At 37.6% G+C, this 24,498-nt stretch overlaps 1 protein-coding gene across 4 annotated transcripts in view; it reads right to left on the bottom strand.

Moving 5' to 3' along the window:
- Nucleotides 1-24,498, bottom strand: part of KCNK2 (potassium two pore domain channel subfamily K member 2) — a 98,871-nt gene extending 74,373 nt beyond the window's left edge. Inside the window, exons 1-3 of one of the 4 annotated variants that reach the window (XM_006907727.3) lie at nt 24,391-24,498; nt 20,998-21,308; nt 3,549-3,666 (exon numbers count right to left, since the gene is read on the bottom strand). In XM_006907727.3, coding sequence (XP_006907789.1) covers nt 3,549-3,666; nt 20,998-21,308; nt 24,391 — 430 coding nt within the window. In that variant the 5' untranslated portion in view covers nt 24,392-24,498. Of the gene's footprint in view, nt 1-3,548; nt 3,667-20,997; nt 21,309-22,769; nt 23,044-23,775; nt 24,171-24,269 lie in introns of those variants that run through there. The other 3 variants (XM_006907725.3, XM_015586286.2, XM_025043878.1) reach the window with 3 other exon arrangements.

Here is a 24,498-nt window from a genome sequence, read left to right as displayed (position 1 = left end):
GCATGTTCCTTCCCTTGTTCTCAATTCTTATAGCACTTAAACCATTGTTCCATGTAACATTTGATTATATAAGACTTATTGTTGTTATTCTTCAGTTACTTCATATGGATACATTTTATCTTGCAAATTGGATTGCAAGCAAAGAGTGTGTCCTTTACACCCCTGGCAGTGGCAGAAGATGCACTGACCCAACAGGAGCTGCTTAAACTGACTCACTAATTTATAGGGTCCTGAGGATGAATCCCTTCAGCTACAAACAACAGTTGTAGATAACTTTCAGTTCCCAAACGGAGCGTACAATCTCTGGCCCTGGATCTTTCCCGCGTAAACTCCCAATGCCTCTGTTCCACCTTTATTTACCTGGAAAATTCCTTCTCTTTCCAATCTCAACTAGAACAACATTTACTAAGGAAAAGGAAGTATCCCTTGCCCCTTCCTTACTCACTCATCTGTCCCAATATTTATGTAAAATGTCACTCCTATCTATTCCCATTAAAAGCCCTTCGATGCACCTGACACACTATATTGTAAATGACTATCTGCCCACTGGCCTCCCTGACTGGTCTGTGTGCACTTAGGCTCAAGTAGTTTATCTTTTATCTTTACAATAGCAGAGTGATCATGTTTTATTATTGTCGAATCGATAAACGAAATAAAAATAAAAAAGTTAGTCATAAAATCTATTGAAAGAGATATGAATTCAGTATGATAGGTATCAGTCTAGTGTTATGTGCTTTCAAATAAGCCACACAGCTCAAACCATTTAGAATGCCTATTTGTCTTTAACTCCAAAAGTAATTATTAAGCACCCACTACATGCCAGGCATTGGGCACACAGAAAAATCTCAAACACATAAAAATCTCTTGACCTCATAGAACTTGCTCTTGCTAGGTGAGAGAGGCAATGGAGCATGTTTTTGGCTCTGATTGAGTTGGAAACCACAGAAGAATTCTGAGCAGAAGGTTTCTTTCTGCAAGGATGCCGACACCGAGATGATGCTGGCTTGGACCAAAATGGTGTCAGTTTGAATGGTGAGCAGTGGTCAAATTATGGATCTCCTTTAAAGGCAGAGCCAACGAACAGAACTGGCTGAGGGACTGAAAGTGAGGTATGCAAGAAAGAGAACAGTCAAGAAGGGATTTTAGTCTGTAAAACTGTAGAATGGAATTTGTGATGGGTCTGGAAGGGTATGATTTTGGAAAGAGCGTATAGATATATGAAGAGGTTCTCTAAAATTAGGCCTTAAATTTTAATATTCCATTTTGTATAATTGAACTCCCCTTAGGCATTTTCCCAATGAATAGTAAAGGTCACTTGGGCTTCTTAGGCAAATTGATAACATCGAATAGAAAAATCATGCACAATTGTAGCCAATGCAGCTCCATGAAGCACTGCCTGTACCAGGCACCTTATAAAAGCCACTGTGATTTATTCTCCAAACTGTCTCAAGTTCTATTTTTAAATGACTAATACAATGCAGCTAGCGCTAGAGTTTACAATTTCTGGAACGGCTAAAAATCACTTCAAAGTTCACACAATTATTATCATTAGCAGGTATTAATAATTATACTTTGAATTTTATCAAATAATGTTTGAATGTCAAACAGACACTTGTGAAAGAACGTTTATCCTGCCCTAGACCATAATTTAGTCCAAGGTCCAAGGAGGTGGCCTTGACCTAGGAGTAAAAGACCACAGAATAAATTTGGATGACCTAGAATGACTTAACCCACCTAAGACTAAAGCTTGAGATAGAACAGTAGGAGATCCAGGCTGTCAGGCAGCTACCTAATCAACCTAAATAATCAGCTACTGTGCTTAATGCCTGTAATTTGAGGTAAGGCTGGTAATAATGGTTTATTTATTTTTTTCGTGTGTTGAAGTATATGTCTGCAAAACTTACTGAATTTGGGATTCGAAAAATGAGACTGTTTATAAACATACGATGCAAGAGCAAGTCTGCATAATGACTAAGTCTCTTGCGGAATAATTTAGTGGTAGTCATGATGAGTTATAACTTGGACTTTCGAGTTTTCATTGGGCAGAAACAAACCATTCTCACTCGGTCTGTTAGCGTTTTTTCCTTCCAGACTCTAAGTAGTTTACACAATAAACAGTTATTTCCATAGTAGAAATGACCAGGATGTCTAAGCTCCACAGTTAACCTGTTATTATGGTTAAAAATCAAGGTTGCCATTCTTCCAGATTTTCACAGCCACACAACTTTTGACCTAGCTAATGGAAATGTAAGAGTAAACATAATTACTTGACCTCTCAACAAAGGCAAAAATCAACAAGCTAAGGTATTTATTTCACTGGCAACTGATCTGGCAGAAAGAGGCATTACAGTGAATTCACGTAATGACAGGACACTACAAATTCTTCTCAATGGAAAATTTTAAGCAAGAGTTCATCCATAAATTGTCCATGTTCTCTTATTTAGGACTTTGATATAAAGTTCTGACTTGAAAACCTTATACACTTCATAATTTGTCAATGATATCAGAGAATAAAATGAAAACTTTTAGAATCCTAATTCACACCCCAAAATGAGCGATTAAGCCCATGAAATGAAATCTCATCACAAGCATATGTGAAGGAGAAGAACTCCCTTTTGCATCTCTATTTTCTTCCACTTAAATGCCTTCATAACGATGATGAGTCAATTTCCTCCTCTATCTTGAAAAATGATGCTTTAAACCCACCTCTTTCCATGAAGCAAGACAGCTGTAACCCCTCCCGATCCCCACAGCATGGCAAGCTTGGCTTTCACTATGGGTCTGCATTTATATCCTCTGGACATTTCTTGGACACTGAATGACTAGTAGAAAAGAAATCACTTGCCTATTCTGCTGCCTTAGAAGGTACTGAGTGCGTGGATGGTCCAGCCGAAAAAGATACCATGTTCCACTACGTGACTCTTTCTCACATTATAACAAACACGATTAAAAGGCAAAACAGCAAAGGTTTAGACTTTAATTGTTTTGTAGTCCTCATATTTCAGTGTTAATTTTTTACACATTTGTGCTACTGGAAAAATATAATGTATAAAAAGAAAAGTGCTGAAGTAATTATGATAGACACATGTATAAAACGGGAACAATCTGTTGAAATGTAAACTTAAAATTTACAACTTGAAAAAGATGATCTCAAGTCATGAAAAAAAATCAAAATCTCAAATCCTTTCTTTCTACTCCAAAGAATTAAAGATGCAGGAAAATTTAAAACTTCTCGCTCTCCACCCCCAAATCATTTCAAGTCATATTTTGGCATTCCTATCTATTAGTCAAATGACTCGACTTCATTGCTCTTGAGTTTCATATGCATTTTAAACTTAACTCAGTATTTTGAAACAATAAGTAATTCATTTCCATCATTCCTTCGTTTCAACCTTTAAACCCTCTTTTCAAAATCAATTTACTAAAATCTAGTTTTCTAACTTAAGTAGACCACTTTGACCAACTGTAAAAAAAAAAAAAATTCAAACAAACGAATTTTAGCTCACAGGCTGTACCAAAATTAAAAAACAAAATAAGTTGTCTCCTACCTATGGTTGTAATAACAGTGCCAGCAAAGAAGAAGGAACTTCCCAAGTCCCAGTGACTGATTTGATTGGAGGTGTTTCCTAACGGTATAATCCCTGCATTTATTGCTGCCACTATTTGCTGCAAGTTTAAAAAGAATTTTATCAGTACACATGAATCACATGGAGGCATCAAACAGCATATATTCCACCCCAGATGACTAATTAGACAGAGAATCAATTCAAAGAGAACCAAAGGCTTTTTCATTTAAAGTATACAATATAGAGTAAAACTTTACACTAAAAAATGTAATAAGTTAAATTATATTTGATATCAAGTGAATGGATCTGCATGGAGTTTATCATATTGTACCAATATTCATTTATATCATCCATTAATATATTTAGTGACTTATTTGAATCGACTATAGTAATTTTTTAGTAAGCAACAGAGTTAAAATATCAGATGACAAACTACAACTTAAATAATATATAAGCTTCACCAAAAAACACAAACATTTCCAAAGTGCTAATCATTTCAAATGTTAAACATATGTAGCCAAGCCTGCGTTGTGTGTAACTGTAGAGAGTACATATCAATAAGATGCAACAAAGCAAGCTACCATGAGAGGGAAAAGGCCATAGCAATTCACTATCAGACTTAAGTCAGTCCATTTATATCTAAATTCTTAGAATCTTTACAGGTTTTTATAATATCTATGAATATGAATATCCCCAAAGACCCATAGATGACAATCAGTCAACAATATTCATATAGGGACACTAGGATCTGGATGCTGCCTTGAGTAGAATTGAGAGACAGAAAGATGACATTAAAATCCCTTCTTTAATTGTCAGATACTGGAGGGGGTGAAGGGGAGATCCAGAAGCATGAAATGTAGAAGAGAATATGTTAGGAGCAAATGTGTACTAAATGAGAGACATACAGATTGTAGGAAAAGATGTTTCTGTTGGAAATATAGTTTTAAAGTTATATAGTTTACTGGCAAATGGACAAAAAAACTATACTATGAAAATGGAGGCACCACCTGACAAAGTTACTGTCAGATGGAAAAGAGCAGGTAATCGGAGCTGAAAGGCAGTATAAAATCTCATTCATCTGCTTCGTTGTAATCTATACATTAAAACTATACAATGATATGTGTTCACTGTAAAAAGAATTGGACCAACTCTAATTGGAAAAAAAAAACCTCATTGGATTGTATAATGTAAATATGAGCAACTAATTGTCTATTATCTTCCAATAAAACTATAAAAAAAAGACATTGAAGAACCCCAGGGGAAAAAAATTAGAAAATACAAAAAAACGTAAAGAAGACAATAAAAATTATTCGTAATTCCAGAATCCAGAGATAACCACTATAAATGTATTAAGGTGTCTAGTCTTGACATTTTGCTATACTCTTTATACAGATTTATGAAATATATGAAATGTATTCTCTATTCTTAATATTATTCTGTATGCAGTTTTTCCTTGTCATTACTATATTTATGCAATCACTGCCCAATATATAGACATATAGCTGTTCTAAAATGTGTCTTATTATAAAAAAATGGTGCTGTGAACATAGTTGTGTATAAATATTTTTTCATTTCTGAATATTTCTTCAAGAGAAATGGCTAGAAATAAATTTGCCACATTCAAGATTATGAATATTAGAAAACCCTTATTTATAGGAGCAAAAGGCTATCCAAGAACGCTGCTACAATTTACAACTGCCCCCAACAATTTACAAATGCATAGAGATACTATTATTACTTATAATATTAATATTTTATCTTTACTGAACTGATAAGAATTGTTTACATTTACATATCCATTATTGTGTGTGAAATTGAACACTAATGTTTTATCACATAGTAAATGCACACAGACATACATACGTGCACATATATGCACAGCACACGGTGAAACTAGTTTTGAGAAAACTGATTCTCTTTCTCTTACTCTATATCAGATAAGACAGTTTTGTCCTGATTAGGCTTCTTTTAAAAACATTTTTTTGCAATTACTAACCTATTATTCTCGCATAAACTTTAGAATCTTTTAGTTAATTTTTAAGGAAATTTTCATTTCCACAGGTTTAACATATTTCCACTGTTTGAATACATATGAAATCTATAAATTAATTGAGAAGGAACACTATCATAATAGTGAACTTCCCATCAAAGAACATGTCGTTTTTTGAGTCACCTTTAATATCTTGAAATAGAGTATTTTTATACAATTCAGATAAGTCTATGAGATTATTCTTATGTATTTGTTTTCCATATTAAATTATAACTGTTATTGTTATTGTATACACAAATATATACTGCCCATTCTCTGCACCAGCTATTCTCAAATGTTTTATTTCAAAACTACTTACATTGTCAAAAATTATTGAAGATATCAAGGAGCTTTTGTATACGTGAGTTATAACTATTGATATTTACATATTTGTTTGAATTTCTAATTTTCAAAATGTTTCGATTCATTCATGTAAAAATAAAAATAAGCCCATTATACATTAACATAAGTAACTTAATTTTGTGAAAAATAATTATGTTTTCCAAAACAGACATATATTTAGTAAGGAGAGGTGTTGTTTTATAATTTTATAAATCTCTTAAATGTCTTGCTTAATAGAAAACAGAGTCTAACATCCAAGGAATGTGCACACAAACGTTGCTTCTGCAGTCAATATGTTGGGAGAGCATATCACATAGTTTCTGGAAAACTCTACACTCATGAGACAATGAAAGTAAAAAAGGCAAAAACACCTTAGTTTTATTAAGAAAATAGCTCTGACCTCATCAAACCTCTGAGAGGGTCTTGGGACCAACCACGTCTTGAGAACCACTGCTCTATACTGAGCTCTTATTATTTGTTTTGTTTTGTTTTGTTTTTCTCTACATGGAAAACCAAAGTAAACAAGCTTATAGTTTACAAATAATGTCATTTTATCTCTGCATCTTTCAACAACTATGTTTTATTACTTTTCGTCTCTCATTACATTGGCCAGTATTTCCAAAGCAACATTAAATTGTTGTTGTTACATGAAATTCTCAATGGCTTTAGTGTTTTATCACCGACAATACTGGCTGTTGGCAAGAAAATGGTATTTAATTAAAGAATTATGAGAGCAAGAAAACAAAAAGGACAGATAACTAAAACTTAAAAATCTAAAAATGTCTTTGGAAATACGATAGGAATAAACACACAAGGGATGTGCATGCTAACATTGTAAGCACAAACTTGGTGATCTCTAGCTTTGCAACTCCCAGGAAAAACTAATGCTTCCAATAGAAATCAAGGAAGAGGGGTGAGGGTAGGATTTAGACAGATTATAATTGCTTCCAAAGCAACATTAAATTGTTGTATTTTTGCATTTTACAAATATTTTTTCAACACATTCATTTATTTAAAAATACCTATCAATTGTTTATGGTGTTAGGCAAACGGGGAAGCAAGAGAACTAAAAACACGGGCGGTATATAGATGAGAAAAGACAAGGCACCTCTGTAGACTCCACTCCATTAAGTAAAATTAATTATTTTATTGACTAGAAGGAAGCTAATTCCTCCAACAATTGACTTAATATATCTTTCATGGCCAGCACTGTCACTTTAGCTTGTTCTTTTGCTTGTCAATGATGAGGTACAACATTACCCAGACACTTGGATAAGATCCACAAATCATTTAAATGCAAAAGAAGCAAATGTAGAGTTAGAAACAGCAATGTCTGGCAATGTGTGGGTTGTAAATAGCTATCGCAGAGCTGTGAGTATTGCAACAGAGGCTTGAGATGGAACAGGGAATATGTCAAATTGCTATGAGAATGAGTCTACCATGAGGTCCTTTCTCTGGAATATTCTTGTAAATTTATTTTATATTTTTGTACAAGGTTGCTTGGTCGATGTCCACAGGAAACTGAATGCCCTTGGCAAGTGAACTGACATCTAAGTATCTCTGCAATTTCAACATCAATTCAGGCCATCAGAGCCCTTAACAAATGGCACATACAGAAATGTGCCATATTATGCAACTAAAGTAACAATCACTTCATCGATAACAAAAATTCACTTTTCCATTAAAGGCAACCTTTGTGGACAATCAAGTCATGCTGACAAGTTACAAATAAGTTGAACTGTTTAGGTTAGGGTAAAGGGAATATGGGTCCTATGCATTTAATCCTGACATATGATTTCCTGAAATATTGATTAAGGAAAGGCTTCCAAACTTAAAATCTACTACAGAAATAGCATAAGATAATCTTGATCGGGTTCACATTCAATTTTGCTCTTTGGTTTACAGGTAATCATAGAATGAGCATTAAGGAAATGAAGTTGAATACATGGTTCTAGTCAAGTTTGAGCTTAAATTTAAGAAATAGAACTCTAAAAGGCTTACACTCATCAAGAAGATAAAAGTAATTACTCATAAAACTATGCAAAATCTTAGTTTCCATGACATTGATGGCTTTAAATCAAAGTTCACAGCGTTCTACTGTGTATTTGTGCATTCTTGAATTGTAAGAAGTTGATGTCTCAATGTCATCTGGCATTTTGGAACTATAATCAGCCTCAACACCAAACATTGATAAGACATTTATTTGTAATCATATGAAACTAGCACAGCCTTGGAACTCAAGGCAATCACTGACAATCATAAAAATGTTCCTGAGAGTTCAATGTTTAGGAACAACAACTTTTTGCGTGTGTGTCATAAAGTACCTAACTGGCTATTTTTTTTTTTACTGAAGGAAAAGATATTGGAAAGTAAGCAACGCCAGGGAAGGCCTGAACAATACTCTGTTTTCAGAGTAGGTTAGACTGTAGATCTTAAAATATAAGTGACACCAGAAATTCTGATTTCACTTATTTTTTCCTTTACTCAGATGATCAAATGTTCATGTTCATCAAAACAATACAGAATGTTCTGAATGCCTTCCTCCTCTGTTAATATCATAATCAAAATTTCATTAAATCATGTTATTATAGCTATAATCCTAAAAGTAGAGTCACAATAATTTGAAAATTTTAAGCAATATAAAAATTCTAAACTGCTGGTACAGAGTATCAACATCCAATTGGATAACATCAATAATGTATGTATATCTGGTTCAATGACAACTCCTTTTAATGGGGTATTCGATTGATCTCATTCATTTCTGCTTTGAAAAAGGACATTATTTCCAATAAATTGGTATAATGGCCAAATCCACATTTATAATTATAAATATACCAAAATATGTATAATTACATAGTTCCTCAAAAATTAATATAACTATTCTCTTGATAAATTTCTGTAAGGCACACTTTTATATCTTCTTCTTCTTCTTTTTTTTTTTTTTGGTCATTATTTCCTTGTGGGGGAACTAGTTTCACCCTGAAAGGAGGCTATTCTTTAGGGAAGGAATCAAATCACACATTCACGACACTGCATCTGACCTCTTCAACCATGTAGGCAAGATTATTTTGAAAAACTTAAAGAATCCATAATGGGAAAAGCAAGATAATAAAAGATGCTCTCATTGCCAAAGAACTTTGTGAGAAGAAATAATGGTAGGTATCATTACTCTTCATTTTTACACTACAAAAATGATCGTCATCTATCAATAACATGCCTAAGGCTGCAGGACCCTTAGGCATCTCATTCTTAACCTCTGGCTATATGTCAACACCACAATTACCTAATGCCAGATCATGTAAACTGCTTTGAAAGGTTCTGGCAATAAAACCAGAGAGTATCTCAAAATGGCCTTTACTTTCACTGGAGATGACTTCACATACAGCACCGGTGGAGCCTAGGCAATCTTGATTGGCATATTTTAATCAATTGGAAGTCACCTTTTCTTATTCATTTATAAGTGTGTGGACTTTTTCACTATATTGGCCATATCAGTCTGCAGTGTTATTTACAGACATCATTTGCACAAGAACCTTCTCTTCTAACGTCAGTGACATGCAGTAGTCTTCATCACTGGGGCCGCTTCATGGACCATTATACATAGCAAATTAGGTTCAGCCAAGAAGCAGCATTATAGGCTTCATTGTAAACTTGCATACAAAGGCATCCCATGGTACCACTGGGGAAAATCTCTGGAAACCAAACTCATATTCTTCACCGTTTTGTCCTTTCATGATATTCTCGAAACTAAAGCAATGCCTTTCGTTTCTTTGCATGAGATAATATTTCTGTGAGAGTACCACTTGGGACCACTAAAAATCCAACAAGGGAGGAAATGAGTTCTTGAAAGCCACACCATTGGCATGTGATTCCACCAGAATATTGCAGTAGCCGCTCTCTATGATAATACTAGGTGGAACCATATAAAATTGCCAATATCTAAGCGCATTTTGGCCTACAAAATGACAGCTTCATATTAGCATGCAAAAGAATGATACTCTTGTTTTCATAAATAGTGTGTTAGACATACTAAAATTCATTGCAGCGTGATATTTGTTACTGCAGCATTAAAGTTAATTTTCATAAGCAGGAAACTGTAAATAACAAATTAATCTATTAGGATCTTCTAGTTCTACTGTGAAGCATATATACTTGGTGTTTTAAGTAAAAGCCTATATGTCTGAGAATGCTATTCTGAGAAAACATGGGCTAACTGTTGAATCTTTATTGAATACTCAAATTGTGTCCAACTTGATATATACCTGAGAAATCAGGGGATATTATCTAATATTTAAGATGATTACATTTTGTAGAAGCAAATTTGTATATTTGATATCTAATATTGCACACTCAGATACATTCGAGACTCTAATTTGATAAATGAACTTGAGATACATTACATGTAACTTAGTTTTTCAAAAATTCTATAGTTATATGGAGATGGCACTTGTTTTTTGTTTCTAGGGTTTTGTTTTGTTTTGTTTTTGGTCTAGGAAAAATAGAGGAATCTACATAAAGTCCGTAAAAGAAAAATGTCACAATTACATTCCACAGTTAAATGGACTGTTATAAATATTGACAAAGGTCAGATATTCTATATCTAACAATAATCGTTTTTTTAAAAAAAAATACATTTCTGATTTCATGTGGAGAAAAGAGATGGAGTAGTACATTTGCATATTTTATACAGAACACAGGTGATTAAATCATTCTATATTTAGAGTCTGGTAAAGAAACAAGTTTTTCAAGGTTTCCCCAGAGTATATCTTTCAAGTGAGCAAGGTGATATGCAATAACGTTTTTAATCTATTGTTTTTGTTGGAAACAATTTGAATCAAAATCTATTTCATGGTTTCGTAAAAAGGCTTTCAAAGTCCTTGAATGTTTTTCCAAGTAATGTGTGACCTAAATTTAACCACACATTAATTAGAAATTCTTACAAAGACATATTCTTAAAAAAAAAAAAAAAGACTTAATTCCTATAACTTAAAAAAAAATAACATTTACTATAGGAAGTAATTTCTGCATACCAGACTTTAGAAAGCACCTCTAAAAGTAAACATCTTGCTTACTTTCCCATGCCTTGCCTTCTTTTGGGGGATTACGCCATTGCATGTCAAAGCTATTTTTATACAAGCTGATGAAGCATACAGCTCTTTCCTTGCTCTTCTGAAAGTGTAAATTTATTTCCTATTAGTAGAAACAAAAGCTTAAAATCCAACAGAGTTCGTTGGAGGGGGTTAGCATCAAATAGGGCCAGAAACGAGAGGTGTATTGCTGGGTTATTGGGGTTGTCTCCCCTGGTTATATCCACTTTGGAAGATCTTTCTAATCATAAAAGGAATACACAAATTATTGGGCATTTGGAAAAAGAAGAATTAAAAAAAGAATCACTCATGGTCTATAAATAGCTTTTGGCAACATTCATATATTCGGTTTTTGCTTTTGTTAATAGTTATAATCATTGAATCTGCTTTCAATTATTTTCATATAACATAAGCATGTTTCATATAACAAGACATTTCGAAGTCATCGGTATCTCACTTCATTGTTATCAATATCTCATTGAGCAGCTACATGTAACATCGTTTACATAACCATTCTCTATCATTGAATGAATTTATATAACTGCGTCTTAATTCAGTGACCACTTGCAAACTTGTTATAGAGATGATTTATATAATCAGACAAGGACCGAACTTGAAACAATGAAATTCTCTCATTCTTTGAGCCCTGCGTGAAATGACACTGCTATGCAGAAAGAATAAAACGTGGTCAAGACCCTAGTCCTTACAACACTGAAGGAGCCAGAAAAATACATGTGGAGCCGGCGTACTGAAACCTGCATCTCCCCAGCTGTAACTGTTTTGATGAACTTTCCTAGATTCCATATTATGGTATGATATATTAATATTCTGTTAGAATATTAATCTCTGTCTCTCTTTCTGGCCCCATTCCACCTCAGCATAAGCCAAGGGGAAAGATTAATAAAAGAAAAGAAAAATATGGAGCGAGAAGGTAAAGTCAGAAAGAAACAAAAGGGCAAATAGGGAAAAAGATAAAGGTTGCTGAGTTAACAAAGAAAAGACAGTTCTAGAAGAATTAGTGAGGAACTTAATACAACTTACAGTTACTCTATCTAGGAAGTTCTTTTAAAAGAGGGTGTCCTTAAAATAGAATTTGTGTAGGCAGAACACTGAGATCAAGTATTGAAGACAGAATTTTTATACCATTTTGCCCAAGGCCTACAGCACTAGCCAGCATTTATGCATGCACTGTTCATAAGGTCTGAAGTTATAAAATGGTGAGAAAAAAATAGCCCAAACCGGAACAAAGGGAGTTTTACTCTGTCAATTACATGCATCCATAAAATGCCCAAATTCAGAGATTCTGTTGACTTTTTCAATAGAATGTCACTGATCTTTACTCATTTGATTTTCCAGTACACTTACGCCTATATTTCCATAACAGATACAAGTTTAAACAGATTTTATAGGTTTTAAAAACAAATCATTTTTTTCCTGCCCTAAAAGATTACAAGCATTGAAAAATCTCAGGCTCTGTAGACACACACAACCAACAAAGGGTCTACTTAACCCAATTTGTATTTGAATAAATCAAACGTCCCACAATCAAATTAGTCATCTATAAGGGCCAAATATCACAATATCAAACTATTCCAATAATATTCTGATAGATAGTTCCTCTGCTTCAGGCCCTGTAAAATGTATGTATTTCTCACTTCAACTGAGTTGACTCATTGCCATTAAATAAGCCTGCGCTTTTGGGTTCCGGGTAAAATTTCTTAATACGTGGCAGAGTGAATTTACTAATGATTTGCTAACATTATGCAGGGAAAAGGAAGTCTTGAAACTGTTTAATATGTTTATATTTCTTGGTTCAATGTCATCAAATCAAGATAGCAAAAATAGTATATGAATAACTTCCCCTAGTGTAGTGATTCATACTCCTCCTGTCTTAGCTTCGTAGCTTTTCTCCAAGTTTCCCCCGTCTTTCTCAATTACACACCCAAACACTCACCAGTTATAGTAAATACTGAATTGGTTGAAATCCATTTTGTTGAGAAACAGGAACCCGATAGAATTTCTTATACTTTTTCGAGCCAACTGGAATGATAGAGCTACCCTTTGAAAACTGTCCAGTAGTTATTGCACAAAAATGCAATTAAACTCTGCCCTTGGGCACCTCTTGGGCTGACTTGAGAGTGTCACACCACAACCATCAGCTCTGAAAACGAGCCTGGCATCTTTCCCCATGTTTTCTACATTAGTCATTCACATATGCTGCATTGTTCATCTTCATTCACACAAGAGAACCAGTCCTGAAAGCATTTCAGAGCACCACAACTGTGAAAGGGAAGATGTCCCCAAATCCGCATAAGACATGTGAGACCGGAGGGTCCTTTCAGTGGAGGACGGGTCTAGTGCCTGGAGAAGCGTCAGGTCGGGCCAGACATCCTCAGTGATCACATCTCCTTCCCTCAGACCCCCTCAAACTAAGAATGTAGTTCTGCTGGTGGGACATGCAGGATACGGTTAAACTGGGCGGGGAGAGAGAGGAATGAAAAATCACAGCAAAGCCACATGGAGTCTCTCGAGGACCCAGAGGGGACATGGAGCGGGAAGAGTGCTGGCATCAGGAAACGACTGGATACACTTGGACCTCTCACTTTTTATTTTTAATCACCTACTGCGCATCTGTTGGGTGTCCTCTAGACAGTGACCTCTCTTTAAATAACTATTTGCAACCAGATATGTGAGACCAGAGGTGTTTCACCAGCTCATAAAAATAATCCTGTGGGGGGCGGCTCCATAGTGTAGTGGTTAGCACATCTGCCTTACATGCAGAAGGCCCTGGGTTCGCGCCCCAGTGGAGCTACGGATCGTACCCCGAGTGCACCAGATCCCGGGTGCATTCCACGAGCGTGTGCGAGGAGATACCCCGCTTTCAGAGATCCAGTTCCTAAGGGGAAACTGCAACATCCATAGGTCAGGGGTGGAAGTGGGAGGGGGATTAAAGAGGGGAAAAAATAACAATAATCCTGTGACCATTATCAATATGCTCTCTCTCAACAGAAATCAGATATATAGATTTAACTCTCACAAAAAGCTGAGACACAGAGAGGCTAAATGGATCACTAGTTCAAGATAGTAAAAATAATAAAAATAAAAATAAGTAAAAAGAAAAGAATTAAAACATTTTTATTGTTTCAGTCTCTGGCCTTGGTGTTACCGTTTAGCTGTCTTAACAGCCTTTGTTGTTTAGTTTTGAACATAGTTATCGCTTATAGTATTATTTCTGTGTGAAAACACTCTAAAGGTTCCAAGCACTAAATAAATTTATAAATGAATTTTTTTTAAAAGAATTCATTCATAAGTTTGAAACTGGGTGAATATTCCGTTGATTTTATCCTCATGTGGACAATGTATCCTGGTCGTCAGGCTTCTTTTATGACTTTGTCACATGTAGCCTCTGTGTTTCGTGTAATGCTAACTGCTCAAGAATTATTTGCGTCACATTCTGTGCTTACTGATTTCTAAGCATACATAAAATCACTATAATGGATTTATAGAATAGATTACCAATTGCATAGTACAGATCATGACAGAGTAAGACTTTGCCGCAGCATTTGACATCACTAATCTCTCTCACCTCGTAACACGCCTTCGCTTGGCTCACAGAACACCGTGCCCTCTAGCTTCCCTCCAGTCTCCCCAATGGCTGTCTCATCCCCCTCACCTTCGAGCCCCTGGTTCTGCTCCTCTCCATCCCTCCACACTCCTAGGTGATTTCTCTTGGACTCAAGGCTTTAGATACCCCCAATATGCTGATAACTCTCAAATGTATTCTTTGCCGTGGATGTCTGAAAGGCAACTCAAACCAATCCCATGCCACATCGAACTCCTGAGCCTCCCCATAACCTGCTCCATCTGATTTTTTTCTGTGTCATTAATTGGCAATTTTTTCCCAGTTCTTCAGTTCCAAAACCTATGAATCATTCCTGACTTTTTTCTCTCACGCCTCACATCAAATTGTTAGCCTTACTTTTGAAATATCCCAATTTGATCGCATCTCATCACAACCCCTGCTTCTGTCCTTATCCAGACCATGACCGTCTCACCCCAGTCCTTACAGCTGATCTCACTCCGTCCACCTCCATTCTATTCCTCACGGGGCAAAGACAGTGGTCTCTTTAAATTGTTAGTTAGATCATGGCCCTGCTCTGCCCAAAGTCCTTCCAGGGTCCTGCAGCCCACGCCGAGCAAAATCCAAGATCCCTAACACAGATTTATAGGGGCCCTACAGGATCTAAGGCCCTGTTACTTTTCTAGCCTTTTATCATACAAATTCTCCTTTCATTCATTCCTTCTAACCACGCAGCCTCTCTGCCAAGAGCACGCCCGCTTCCGGGCCCTTGCTCTCGCTGTCCTCTCTGCCTGGAATGCCTTCCCCAGTTATTCACGGGTCCGTCCATAGCTGGCCACTCACGGACACGCCTCGTTTTACTACACTTCACTTTAGTGCACTTCGCGGATGCTGCAATTTTTACAAATTGAAGGTCTGTGGTGACGCTGCACATCCAGTAAGTCTATCAGTGCCATTTTTCCGACAGCGTTGGCTCACTTAGTGTCCCTGTGTCCCATATTGGTAATGCTTACAATGTTTCAGACTTTTTCATTATTATATTTGTTATGATGATCTGCAGTCAGTGACGTTGGGTGGTACTACTGTCATTCTTTTGAGGCACCATGAACCACGCCCATATAAGACAGAAAACAGTGAATAAATGTTGTGTGTGTTCTGATGGCTCCAGCGGCCAGCAGCTCCCCTCTCTCTCCCTGTCCTTGGGCCTCCCTATTCCCAGAGAGACAACAATATTAAAATTAGGCCGGTTAGTAACCCTACAATGGTCTCTCAGTGCTCATGTAAAAGAATCGCAGGTCTCTCACTTTAAATCAAAAGTTAGAAATGATTAAGCTGTGTGAGGAAGGCATGTCAGATACTAAAGCAGGCCGAAAGCCAGGCCTCCTGTGCCATTTAGCCAAGTTGTAAATGCAAAGGAAAAGTTCCTGAAGGAAATTAAAAGGGCTCCACCAGTTTACACACAAATGATAAGAAAGCAAAACAGCCTTATGGCTGATGTGGAGAGTTTTAGTGGTCTGGATGGAAGATCTCACTGGCCACAACATTTCCTTAAGCAAGGCCCTAACTGATCAAGTCTGTGAAGGCTGGAAGAGGTGAGGTAGCTGCCGGGAAAAAAGTTTGAAGCTGGCAGAGGTTGTTCCTGAGGTTTAAGGAAAGAAGCTGTCCCTATAGCATAAAAGTGAGATGTAAAGCAGCAAGTTATGACTTAGAAGCTGAAGCACGTTTTACAGAAGATCTGGCTAAGGTAATTAATGAAGGTGGCTACACTAAACAACAGATTTTCAATGTAGACAAGACAGCCTTCTGCTGGAAGAGGGTGCCCTTTAGGACTTCCATAGCTACAGAGGAGAAGTCGATGACCAGCTTCAAAGCTTCAAAAGGCAGACTGACCCTCTTGTTAGGAGTCAATGCAGCTGGTGACTTTAACTTCAAGCCAGTGCTCATTTACCATTCAAAAGACCCCAGAGCCCTTGCGAATTATGCTGTACCTACTCTGTCTGTGCTCTATAAATGGAACAACAAATCATGGATGACAGTATATCTGTTTACAACATGGTTTACTGAATATTTTAAGCCCACTGTTGAGATCTACTGCTCAGAAAAAAGATCATTTTCAAAAAACTATTGGTCATTGACAATGCACCTGGTCAACCAAGAGCTCTGATGGAGACACACAACGATTAACGTTGTTTTCATGCCTGCTAACCCAACATCCACTCTGTAGCCCATGGATCAAAGATTAATTTCAACATTCGAGTCTTATTATTTAAGAAATACATTTTATAAGGCAATAGCAGCCATAGATAGTGATTCCTCTGATGGATCTGGGCAAAGTAAACTGAAAACCTTCTGGAAAGGATTCACCTTTCTAGATGCTATTAAGAACATTCGTGGTTCATAGGAGAAGGTCAAAATGTCAACATGAGCAGGAATTCGGAAGAAGTTGATTCCAACCCTCATGGGTGACTTTGAGGGGTTCAAGACCAGTGGAGGAAGCAACTGCAAATGTGGTGGAAATAGCAAGGGAACTAGAATTAGAAGTGGAGCCTGAAGATGTGACTGAATTGCTGCCATCTCATGGTAAAACTTGCATGGATGAAGAGTTGCTTCTTATGGATGAGCAAATAAAGTGGTTTCTTGAGATAGAACCTACTTCTGGTGAAGATGCTGTGAAGATTGTTAAAATGACAATAAAGGATTTAGAATGTCACATAAACTTAGTTGATTATGCAGGAGGCCTGACTCCAATTTTTAAAAAAATTCTACCGTGGGTAACATGCTTTCAAACAGCATCACGTGCTACAGAGAAATTGTTCACGAAAAGAAGAGTCAATCCTTCCTTCCGATGTGGCAAAATTCTTATTTTAAGAACCTTCTCCAGCTGCCCCAACCTTCAGCAACCATAAGCCAATGCTGATAGTGCTTTTTTTTTTTTTTTAGCACTAAAGCATGCTTTAAGTAAGGTGTAAGGTATGTGCTTTGTTTTTTGAGACACAATGCTATTGCACACTTAATTGGCTACAGTATGGTGTAAAATAACTTTTATATGCACGGGAAAACCAAAAAATATGTGTGACTTGCTTTATTGTAACACTTTGTGGCATTGGTCTAGAACCCAACCCTCAATATCTCAGAGGTATGACTGTATTATCTTTCAGATCACCGTAGATCTTCCCCTAGCTCAGCGCAACATGATCAGAAAAAACTCCCAGCCCCTGGCTTCGCCCTGGGGAGGGAAAGAATTGGAACGTGAATCAAATGTTATGAGTTTTGGGGGTGCTGCCCAAGAGACTGATTTCCATCTTGCACATCCCAGAGCACTGAGAGGACCCAGCCTACTAGGATGCCTGGGAAATACTGAGAACAACAGTGAGCTGGGCAGCTTGTATCTCCTCCAGAAGACTCATAGTATAGAGGTCGATATAGCTTGGGGACAGGGGGGAGAGGCGCTACCCAAAGGAATAGTTTTTGTCTTGCCCAACTCAGAGTACTGATGGGATGCAGCATACTCTAGAAACCTGGGGCCCACTGAGAATAAGAGACCTAAGTGGCTTCCAGCAGCTCCAGAAAACCTGCAGTACTGCAGACATACACCAGGGGTAGCAAGAGAGCTCCTGAAAACGGCTCCTGAAAAAAAGAAACTGGCAAATCCATCTATCTAATTGAGAATTTACAATTCCAGGGGAATCAAATCCACAGAAAAGATTTGAGAGGCTTCTCAAGCTGGACTGACTGGTGAAAGTCTTTTGCTGTATAGAGTCAGCATGTGAAGACCGAGAGTGTTGGCTGTTTTTCAAATGAATGGATCACAACACAAAGTTACAAGGCACACGAAGGAACAGGGAAGCATGGCTCAATCAAAGGAACAAAATAAACCTCTAGAAACAAAAATATAATAATATACCTACTCATGAGGTTTTAAGGGATGATTAAATAGGAAAATAAATGTGAGAAAAACGTTGAAATTTATGAGAATCATATAAATGAAATGTAATTCTTATAAATGATCACTGGCTATTTGCCTTTCTCCTTTTTTAAGCACTGATCTTGGTCCTTGAAGCCATGCCATTATAAAGATTTCTTTTATCAGAAAAATTTACATTCAAAGAGAAAAAAATAATTTCTTAAAGCCATCAGATTATAAAGACGAGTAGTTTGGCAATAAATAATAGGCAATATCTGCATTGAAAAATACTGAATAAGCAAAAAAATAAAATTTTTAAGAAGCAAAAATACTCAATCAGCAGTGATTATTAATAAAGCTAAAGTGGATTGCCTGTGTGGGGCAGAAAGAAAAAAAAATAGGTCATATACTGAGCTCTATTTGCTGCCATATGCTACACTCCAAAAACAGTGTAGCAAAAATAATCAGTCTCCACCGCTAGATTGTTCCCACCTGCCATCACCTTCAAGCTATTTTCACAATTCTGAATAAATCTGGGTGGTACTGAACAGGGGGACTGTTTTCAAACTCACACAGGCTTTCCTCCAGCATTGTCCTGAAATTCCGGGGCTTTTTCCCCGCCCCGCCTCCCCACCCCCACCCACTCAAGACCAACTGCTTCACTTCAGATGATAGGAATCAGATGCTTTAACCCAATAAAGAGACGGCGTAAGGGTTGGGGAAAACAACAGCAAACAAACCTAACACTTTTTAAGCACCTAAATGCTGTACTTGGATTATCTCTTCAGTCTTCATAGAAACCCTATTTTATAGGTATTTTTCCCTCATTCCAGATAGATCATCCATAGCTTAGAGAGAGAAATTACTTATTCAAGATGACAACTTTAGTAAAGCACACAACTGGAATTTAAAATACATCTCTCTGATCCCAAAGTTTAGGCTTTTACCACTACTCCATGCCACCTCCAAGACAACGTAGACGTTTTCGTCTAAAACCTAAAGGGATTCTTCAAAGATTTGTAGTGTCTCTTAGAATTGGAGGCACAAAGAAGTGAAGCGGAGGTGATTGTAGGAAGAAGCAATGTGGTGGGTGGGACAACAATATAAGTTGTCAGGTTTATTTTTAATACAGAAAATGCCACTATCTAAAAACATCGGAGAATTCGATGTGGAAGTATGTGATGAGCCTTTTCAAAATTTAAGTCAAACGGGTGAGATGCAGAAGAGTCTGAATATGGTAGGAGCTGAATGAGGGTCAAATAATATTAGTTTTGATAGTTTTCAATAAAACTCGAATAATAACTTGTATGTGTATTCTATAACGGAGGGCTATGAAGGGCAGAGGTAGCATTTGGGAATCCATGGAAACAGGAAGTAACAGAGGAAAAGTCTTAGCACAAGAAACTGGATTAAAACCAATAATAATTTCTTCCCTCAATCGACTACTCCAACTCATTAAAATGATGTAAAATCAAATATAAGATGAGGAACAGCATGCTCAGATGATGACTCACAGATAATTTTCGGTCCAATTTGAGTTACATCAGGTAAGAAAAGCAGATTCTACAGAAAGATGAATATGTGCTCAATTAAAACGTTTTCAACAACCAGTCAGATCTCTCTCTCTGAATGAAAATTCTGGGGCTTTTTCTCTGACAAAGATTCTTAAGTTTGACTTACGTTTTATAAAAAAGAAGCCTACAACAAAAATATAGCCATCTCCAAGGAGCCTAATTGAAATTTTAAAATCATTTTGGGATTAAATTTTAGAACAAAATGTTTTTCCATAAAAATATTATTCGGCTATTATAGAATAAATTAAAACTAAATTAGTTTTTACTCAAAACCCCCATTTTTCTGTGCGGCAGTAAATTGCTTTTAGTTGAGGTTTAGAGAAGCAGTGATTAATCACATCTCTCTAGACACCTAAAAAAAGGCAGTTATCAGAGTTATTCTTTGGCTAGATCAAAGATGTGAGGTACAACCTGTTAATGATAAGGGGTGCCCATCTCCAGGGGTGGTCACCTCACAAACTCATCTTTTCTATGTTATGATGGTCACTGCCATGATTAACACCCTTTTTCCGCCTTATGTTTTCCTCTCATTTATCACAGCAAAGCCTCCTAAGTAGGCAATGATCATCTTAATCAGGAGGGCCTCCGGCAAGGTAAGCCCATGTCCATGGGTGACCACTGGCAGCTCTAAGATGAGACAAAGGGAGAGAGAGCAGGGAGACACTAAGACATAAACAGAGAAGAGCAGGAACAGGAGAGGCTGAGAAGGAACAGTGGGAGGGAGGAAAAGAAGAAGAAAAGATGGCAGAAGTAAGAAAAGAAGGAAAAAGTACAGAAAGGAGAAGTCTACGCTAAGGAGAAAGGACTAGGGACTCCCAGGGGAACTTCAGGACGACACTGTGCTATGAGTTGTCCCCTCCGACTCTTACTCTTTCTTTCCCCGCAAACAGAGTAATAACTCCTCTGTGCTGTTACCTGGATGAGTTCGTCGAGCTCAGTCGAATTGACACAGGAGTGTTGGGAAATAAATGTTTGCTTCTGGATCACGATGGTGGTCCTCTGTGAAATCTCGTGAGGCTGCTCCAGTGCTTTGAAGACGGTGGCTCCGATGATGAGATAGAGGACAACCACCAGGAAAATCGTGGAGACCGTCTTCCATTTCATAACATTAATGGTCGTATCACTCTCCACCCGAGAAGCAAGCACTGTGGGTTTCGTGGAAAATGAGAGCCTTGGTTTGGAGTTCTGAGCGGCAGATTTTGGATCCAGCAAGTCAGGTGCCGCCACTGACAATAACAGAGAATGAGGGTTAGGTTGGAGGAGATTAGCGGGGTGATGGTTGGACTTCTTATGGGGTCAGCAAAGGTCGACTGAACTCTGCTTGCTCTCGTGGTGGAAGCTCTGGAACTTGAACCAGAAGAGCTCCCACTAGGTTGTATCCAGGACCACATATATGGGTTCAAGGAAAAGGGGCTGGGTCTTAGCTCTCCGCTGCTATTGGGGATCCAGATGGGAGATTTAAAAAAAAAAAAAATAGGAGGTGGACAAAGAAACTTAAAACAATAAGTGCTTGAGTTCTTCCTAATTTAATTTCTAAATGGATATCTGTCCACCATGCTAGTCAACAAAGATTTGCAGATCTCCTTAGAGGTGATGATACTAAACTGGATATTTGAATACTCATGAAGAAGGCTCATGGATTATTCCTCATCTCAAGTACTTAACACTCTATAACACAAGAAATCAGTGTAAATAACATTCTCTATTTTTATTTTCAAATTCATTATAATAAAGCAACTGTATTATAAGTGAATTTGCGATCTAAACATTGTTTCTCAAAGTAAAACATTCATAATTTTCTGGTAAAACATGGTGGTAAATAAATGACTCAATAGCTCAACATTTCTTTCTGTCTGTCCTCTAAAGTAGTAAGAGAATGATTAAGCATTCTCTGTATTTTGTTATTGGATCTCTGACATGTTTATAAAAACAAAAGAATTACTACCCACTATGGCACAATCCTAGGTGCAGCCAAGATATGACAAATTCCTGCCATTTCAACAGCGAAAGTCATCAAGGAAAAAAAAAATTAAACCCTTGTCTACACCTTGGACACTACATGGTCTGGACAAGGCTAATTGCTCCATTAGAGAGGATTTATGTGTTCTCTTACAAATTCCCATATACTCTGAGATGACTCTAAACCCATTCATTATTCATCTCAGCTGTTCGAAAATATCATTAATGGATTCCTTTTTAGAAAATACAAAAGATAGTAGACTTCTACTTGCTAAGGGAAAAATAAGACATCTACGACAATATATTTGATTGGAAAGGCAACACCAAACCAAAAGAGGTAATAGAATGGCCAAAATATAGGGAACTTAAAAAGGCCACCAACTCAACCACAATAATCAATTTAACATACATAACTGTTATAGATATAAGTAAAATTAGTGTATATAGTACAGGTTTAATAAATTAATCTAATCTAAAAGACACTTTAGGTAAGTATACAAGAAATCTCTATGGAATCGTACCCAAATACCCTATGAGAACCCCAAATTACTTGAGGATAAGACAGGAATAAAGAGTGTCAGTTTTCACTTGGCTATATACTCTGCCCTCTTTCTTGACTACTACTGCGAGTTAAAACGTTGGACTACTACAGTTTGAGTTCATAAAATAAATCTTCAGTTGCCTATCAAAAAGAAGCTTTGCAAACAAAGCTATTCGAAACGCCAGACCTAAGTCGTGTTGGGAAATGATGGCAGATAACAGAGGGATCCTCCACCAGCAAAGCGCTGAATGATTCTGACTTTGAAGAGACGAAGACAGAGCTCTGATGAGGTAACTGTACCCACGGCTCCAAGTGGACATTCCACAAACACACATTACAGCAGTTCCCTAGGGTTCAACCTGCTCTCTACAGGTCTGTACATGTTTCCCTCCTGATACACTCACCTGCTCCGAATAAAGCCACAAACTAGTAGACATCTTTAACATCTAATACTTATAAAGGCAACTTCGCTCAAAATTAGCACTGGATATGTGTTTAGTGTTTTATTTTTTAAAACAACTTTTTTTTTTTTAATAGAAATGCTGATCATAGTTAAAATTACTGTCTCAGCTGTCTAGCCACCCCACCCCACCTCCAAGCTGTTTAGTAATCTGAGCAAAAATAAAGGTCAGAATCTAAAATTAAGCCATTTGGGGAACAGAAATAAAGGAAAATCGCATAGAAGCTCCAATTATCTCTCTAAAGGAAGTTTCCCAAGCCTCTCCTCTCCAGTTATCTGTTGTCGTATTTCTGATTTTTCACATGAGTGGTTTCTAGTCGATAGAACTGGAAAACACCAAGACTGTTTACCTTGATGTTCCTGAATCCCAATCTTAAACCCCAATGCCAAACTAAGGTATTATCATTATATGCTTTTGGAGAAAGGGAACAGTTAAAAAAAAAAAAAAGATAGTGTATCTGTGTATTAAGCAAATACAGGTCCTGATGGAGTTTATTTTAAGCTAGTGCCTTATTTTTTAATTAGCAGAAATATATATAATGCCCACTTGGCAGACAGAATGGGCAGAAACTGGTAAAATACCAAAATAAAAAACAACGGCCTTTCCTCAGTCTAACATGGGGAACCCTCTGGGCTTCCATCCCCAGCCGTTTGATGTATGATCAGAGGAGAAGCTCCTGAGCACAAGGAATCAAAGATTCGCCCCTTCCACACGTACTCTGCGGCATCATACCTCCCTCTCTGCCCCAGCGTATCAGTCTCCTCTTAATCCTGGTCTCCCATCCTCACCCAGGTATGTCTTCTTCGCTCCCGGGTTCCACGGACGACTCAATACCAGGAGAAACAAGCTTTTTTCAGCACCACTGCCTGTCCCACCACGCGACTGGCAACAAGTGTGACCAGGGTCACCATGCGTCCTGCCGGTCGGCTACTCCCAAAGGTTGACCCTCCTCTTCCTTCGGAAACTCCCTCAAGGTGTCTCAAATCCATACCCAGAGCATATGCAAAACCCCCAGATAGCAGCGGGAGATGGGGGCAGAAGCAGCCAAGGGAGGATCCGGGGACACGTTTGCCTCCAACCCCAGATTATGACCCAACACCTCGGACGGGAAACGAAGGTGGAAAACCTTCTCTCGCCGCCAGCGGGTCATCTGCAGCCGCCCCCCCGGGACAGGCAGGGGCGGGAAAACGTAGGGCAGGAGGTGGAAGGGGTACCCGGGGTCTCACCTCCTGCTCTATAGCTGGGTCTCTCCCGCGAGGCGCTGGGAAGCATGAGGCATGCAGCATTCAAACTGTTTTTTTGGAAAAGACGGACTTGAACCTTTTATAAACACGCCATTGTACTCACTTCTTATTCAGAGACAGGCTGCGCGCTCCGAGCTGCACGGGCAGGCATTTTCCCCGGCTTTGTTTTACAAGGTGGGGAGAGCGTGGCTGGACGCGGGAGGGGGTGGGG

The sequence above is a fragment of the Pteropus alecto genome, unplaced genomic scaffold (genome assembly GCF_000325575.1).
Source record: "Pteropus alecto unplaced genomic scaffold, ASM32557v1 scaffold101, whole genome shotgun sequence".
In the NCBI taxonomy this organism is placed as follows: Eukaryota; Metazoa; Chordata; class Mammalia; order Chiroptera; family Pteropodidae; genus Pteropus; species Pteropus alecto.
Note: the sequence above shows the minus strand (reverse complement) of the source record. Positions and strands in the feature narration are given on the sequence as shown.